The following is a 5,678-nucleotide window of genomic DNA, read 5'->3' on the forward strand; positions in this document are numbered from 1 at the left end:
TCGAATGCCAACATCTTCACTTCGCTAACCAAAATACGACAACTCTTATCCTTGCCATTAAATATTTTATCACACCTGTAACTCCAGATAATCCAAGCGAAAGCAGAAAGCACAACCGAAACAATCTTACTTACGCAGCCAGGGTACCAGAACTGGACACACAACCGAAGAGGTCATGGAGAGAGCTGCTACCCACCGGAACTTGGTTCCACCAATTGTTGATGGTAGACGCACCTCCTGAGCGACTAAACAATTTAGAAAGAGATGGGACTCTGTCTCTACCAAAATGTGTTGCAAAGGGGACATAAATGCGAGCCGATAAATACCCCAATTTTCTCAAGATTACTGCGAGTAGGCAGTCTTTCAAGAATAGATCTCCATACAAATATATTAACTTTACCAGGCAAGATTTTGTTCCAAGGGGTACTTTCCTCAAGGAATATCAAAAGATGGTTATCAATAGTTTTCCTACACGACGCCACAGTAAAACATCCTTCATTGTCTTCAATCCACTTCCATTTGCTATCCTGAAAAACAAATAAATCGTTAAGGTCGACCTGATTACGCATCAGGTACAAGTGAAGATGGCTGATGACACCCCAAGTCCCTCCTCTTCTAGCAATAACCCTGGTGCGGCCAATCCCACCATCAGTCCCATGTAATGACATAATGACATCGCACCATATTCCTCTATTATCATTTCTAAACCGCCACCACCACTTAGCTAGTAAGGCATAGTTGTACGCTCTGAGACTACCAATGCCTAACCACCATTGTCCCTCGAGTTAAGAACTTTCTTCTAGGCAACCCAAGGAATTTTATTTTTATCGGAAGAACCACCCAAAAAAAAACCTACACCTGATACTCTCAATGATTTAAAATATAATATAATAATGATTTAAAATTAAAAAGGTTATAGAAAAGAAGGAGCATAAAGAATAGAAAGGAAAGGATTTCTACATATTAACCCACCACAAAAAGTGTTAAAAACTAAAAACTACTTTTGGATTTAAAGAAACAACATCATCATGACATAAAGCAAATGAAGAAAACGCTAAAGGGACATCCATGCTTCTTTTTGGCCTAACCATTAGCAAGTTTATGGACGAATTCGACTAAACTACATGAAAGTTGAAAGTTGGGAGCTATAATTTTTATTTGTATATGAATGTTTGAAAAAAGTAGCTGAAAGATCTTAAAACATGTAACACTATATAAAAGGACTTATCTAAAACATGTCTTTGATTTAAAAAAAGTAATTAAGTTAATTTGTAAAAAGTTTTTTGTTAAACAGTACTTGAAGTAGCTTTTGGATTTATAGTTCTTTGTTTTAGCTAAAAGCTAGAAGCTTCTTCAGCCGAGCGAAGATTTATTTTCGAGCTTTTTCTTAAAAGCTAAAGAATAGAAGCTCCCAAAAGTTGTGTGCCGAACACACCATTTTATTATGTTATATCATATTACTGGAGCAGTGAGAACTAGTTACGTGGGCATCCACGGACAAAAAATCAATAAAGAGCGCCCAACATATTTGTGCCCATACTCTGCTTAATATCATCCATGTTGATCTGCATTATCGTTGTGGCGACATCGTTCTTAATTCGTATCATCTTGGTGTCATGAAATTTTAGTTGGGGATGAATGTTGATCTGCGTTATCGTTGTGGCGACATCGTTCGTGATTCATATCATCCCGGTGTCATGAATTTTTAGTTGGGGATGAATGGTAAGAACTGAGAAGCATGGAAATTTCTAAAATGATTCATCATTTTTTTCTAAGAGAAACATCAACCAAACTTCCAAGAAAATGTGAGATGTTGAACGAGACTAGCAATATAATCAAACACTAAATATAAACCATTAATGGTGTACATACCCGTAACCTTTTTTATACCATTTAGTCCATATTACCCAAAGGATATATAATCGAATTGATTTTTTTTGTAATATCAAGTAAGAGACGAGTCTCAAATTAACAGTGATGGTGTGCAACCTGAAGTGCTTGGAATCATTGTCATCATGAATATGGGTTTCAAGATATTTTTGAACTTCTTGGGTGGTCATATTTCAATTCATGGTCATCTGCAATAAGGGTTGAGAGGTCGTTCCATAGATCCATTGTTTCACAACTCAGGATCAAGTTTAGCATGGTTTTCATTGTTGGAGTTGTCAATATCATCTATAATTCCGTCTTCGATGCAATATTTTTGAAAATAACTATTAGTAATCATCATAATTGACAAATAGGATCAAGAATTATAGGAATGCGTTATTTAATGGTGGTAATACCACACAGCTTCTTGGCAGAGAGGTTAGTTGAGGAGAAAAGTGGTGGTTATGGATGTTGATGCCAATATGGAGAGAGAGAGAGAGAGAGAGAGAGAGAGAGAGAGAGAGAGAGAGAGAGAGAGAGAGAGAGAGATTAGTACATATATCTTATATATGATACTATAATAAAAACTATTCCTCATACATTCATCTTTATGATTAAGAGGATCCACAAATAAGAGTTCAACGAGTGAGTTGGATGAGAAACGTAATTGTCATTTAATAGATGAAACTATATCATTATGAGATGCCACTTTTAAAAGATTTGAAATTCAAATAACAATTGAACCCTTTAATAAGAAAAATAAAATTTTCTAATTCTTAGACAATTATTTAAATATGTTCGATTAAAATTTTTAGATTTTAATGTATTGTAGAAAAAATTAATATAATTGTATGAAATATAAAATGATGATGTGACATTGCGGAGGCCTTAATACAAATATATAAGGAAATTACATGGTACTAACAAGCTGTACATACAGGGATAATATAGGCCTTATACAAAATGAGTTATACAATTAATACACGTATATACTCTAACACTTACTGCTCCCATACACTCACTGATCATGGTACAATCCACCTCTATACATGCTGATCGTGGTCTTATCTTTTGAAGAAAAAATTAAGTTCACGTATCTAAAATGTCAAATGATCACAAGCATACTATTAATAAATTCCTTTAAGAAGCCGAGTGGACCTGGAAAAAACATTCCACAAGCAATTTCATAGACGAGACGGAGCCAAAGACTGCAAGAAGGCAACCGATTGCGATTAGGAACACATTAAGAGCCAAAATGGGCTTCGATATCTGGTTCCAAAAGATCTTGATATAGAATACTGATGGGAAAACGAGTGCAATTGCAGTGCTAACCATGGAACCTGTAAGGCCTAGGACATACTGGAAGTATGGCACCGATAGGGCTAAGACAAGTATGATTAGCAACAAAATTGAGCCAATGGTCCCCCTTACGATCATCTTGGTTCGAGACGTCATAGAGTATAGGAAGCGGTGTTCGATTTCTATTGCAATGGGTGTAAATTCGAGTGCGTATTTTGTCATTGGTGTCAAAACCGTAGCCCATAGTGCGATCTTAGTGAACACAAGGCCTCGAGGCATGCTGAGGGTAATTTGGGGATTTACTTCTGGTCCAAATAGTTTGGCACCCATGAACGCTAAAGACGCATATAGCAAGGTCACAAACGTGAAGCTTACAATGGATACCTGGAAAAACGCAAAATTAAAAACACGATATTAAATTATGTTGTTAGGCCCTCTTCTACATTAACATTAAAGCTATAAAAGTATTTTTTTGTTTCCTGTTTCAATCAAGCCTACTAATCATATCAAACAATATATAAATAATATCTAATAAAAAAAACATATTTTTGTTATTATTATGTACTTTATTAAAACATTACTATTATAATATAATAACTTTTATTTAATATTTTATGATATTTTATGTTATAAAAAATTACTGCAATGAAAGCGACTAGTTGTAATTGTATATTAAATATGTTACTATCATATTCAAGATTTGACTTATTTTAGAAAATTTTATAGAGTTTGTATAATGTTATAAATTTACAATATCGGTTTGGGTGTTATACATACAAAAAACGATACTTTGGAGTACTATTGGAGTTGTTTTACGCCAATTTAGGTTCCTCATGATTGGGGTTGTTTTACCAATTTGGGTTCCCTTTTTTTTGTACAAACCCAAAACTTTAGCACACCTTGAATATACTAATTAAAAGACCAATTTGCCCTTCTGGATGGGATTGATCATACCAACCTTGGTGAACTTGGAGGGGTCTTTCATGGCCCTGTGTATATCAGGGAAGACAATATGGCCAGCCAAACTGAACGTGTAAAGGCCGGAGACGTGAGGTATGTTCTTTAGCCGGAGAGCAGGGATCGTGTGGTTGGTGGCTACACCTCCAAACACTGCGGTGCATGCTACTGTCACAAAAATCATTAGCGACATGATGATGCCACTAGTAGAGAGGAACGAAATGGAAGAAAGATCTCTCAGCCAGAGGCTAGGCAACGCCACCAACACCGCAAATACAGTAAGAACCTGAGATGTCGACACGTGTTGAGCCCATGAGAACCGGATATTTGTTCCAAGGAAGACCATTTTCAAGTTATCATGCAATGATATCGTGTAGGAAACAAGTGCCATGAAGATCTCCAAGTAGATGAACGCAGCTGTAATGGCTCTTCCATGACTCCCGAAAGCATGGTGGCCAATATCGGTGTAGTTTCTTGCTTTCCTGTTGTTTTCGAGGCATTTTCCAAGTAGGTGGGAGGAGTATGCGCATGCAATTCCGAGGGCTACAAGCAGAAATGATGAAATCCACCCTGCATTTTCTAGTCCATATGATGTCGATAGTTGGCCAAGACCTGTATAACACATCAAAATTTAGTTAATGTGGTGGTTTTTTTAAAGAGAACCAATTACTCCATCGTCATTGTGGTTATGTTTATGTTTTTTGTTTATCTTTCTCCATGGTTTGAGTTAATGCAATGGGGTTTACAGCATGTTCCGGCCTCCTTTCTGTAGGTCTTTTGTTGTCCTTATAGGTTGTTTTGGGTATTGATTACGTCTGTTGCATGGCCTTTTTTTCATAGGTTGGGGAGTCTCCAATCTCTTATTATATTAGTTTTTTCTATTAATAAAATTTAACTAAGATGCTGCTCTCCTTTACCAAAAATAAAAGAAATCGAAAAGAAAACCCACACCTATGAGCATTCCGATCATATTAGCGACGGAATGAAGAAAAGAACTTTTGGCATCACTTGCATGCGGATCTGTTTCATTTATCTCGTTTCTAACCTGGAACTGCACACCATCCTCCAAACAAGCTTCACTACTATCAACCCATTTCACAGCCAAGTTCACTTCATGAGTGGACTCACAATTGGTAGAAATATCGGAGCTCTTTGAGTTGAAAAATATTTTCCATAGATTCATTTTCGTTTTGTGGGTGTTGGTCCGATTTCCTCAAACTGACGTACATAACACTAAATTCTAATGTTTTTGGGGTTTCCTAGTGTACTTGAGACGATAATGATTGGGAAGTTATTTATAGGTGGTGCAAAGTGTGAAACACACAATACTGACGTGTGATAACACGTTAAAACTATGAGATTTTTATGTTTTTTTCGTAGAATATTATCATGTACATTTAATTAATTAATTAGAAGGTGGTGTTTGATGTGTAGCATTTGGAGATTCAAAAAAGGAAACATTTTTTGGATAGACTAGTAAAAGAAAGAAGAAATGGTTATTTGAATCTATGTAATTTTACTAGTTGTGAGACCATGTATTATATAAGTTAATT

At 35.9% G+C, this 5,678-nt stretch overlaps 1 protein-coding gene across 1 annotated transcript; it reads right to left on the reverse strand.

Moving 5' to 3' along the window:
* Window positions 1–2,753: 2,753 nt before the first annotated feature.
* Window positions 2,754–5,380, reverse strand: LOC145118688 (amino acid transporter AVT1H-like). Its single transcript, XM_079054379.1, has 3 exons — window positions 5,077–5,380; window positions 4,127–4,737; window positions 2,754–3,552 (listed from the first exon to the last, which is right to left on the reverse strand). The coding sequence occupies exons 1-3, from the start codon at window positions 5,306–5,308 to the stop codon at window positions 3,010–3,012; spliced, it is 1,386 nt and encodes a 461-aa protein (XP_078910505.1). The 5' UTR covers window positions 5,309–5,380; the 3' UTR covers window positions 2,754–3,009.
* Between the last annotated feature and the right edge of the window lie 298 nt (window positions 5,381–5,678).

The sequence above is a fragment of the Lactuca virosa genome, chromosome 6 (genome assembly GCF_052849685.1).
Source record: "Lactuca virosa cultivar CGN04683 chromosome 6, Lactuca_virosa_CGN04683_v6, whole genome shotgun sequence".
NCBI lineage: Eukaryota > Viridiplantae > Streptophyta > Magnoliopsida > Asterales > Asteraceae > Lactuca > Lactuca virosa.

What these genes read in the sequence shown, in the direction of transcription:
- LOC145118688 (XM_079054379.1), bottom strand. Translation starts at nt 5,308, where the DNA reads ATGAATCTATGGAAAATATTTTTCAACTCAAAGAGCTCCGATATTTCT. An exon ending in TATGATCGGAATGCTCATAG is followed by an intron (nt 4,738 to 5,076) that starts GTGTGGGTTTTC and finishes TGTGTTATACAG; the next exon opens with GTCTTGGCCAACTATCGACA. An exon ending in ACCCCTCCAAGTTCACCAAG is followed by an intron (nt 3,553 to 4,126) that starts GTTGGTATGATC and finishes GCGTTTTTCCAG; the next exon opens with GTATCCATTGTAAGCTTCAC.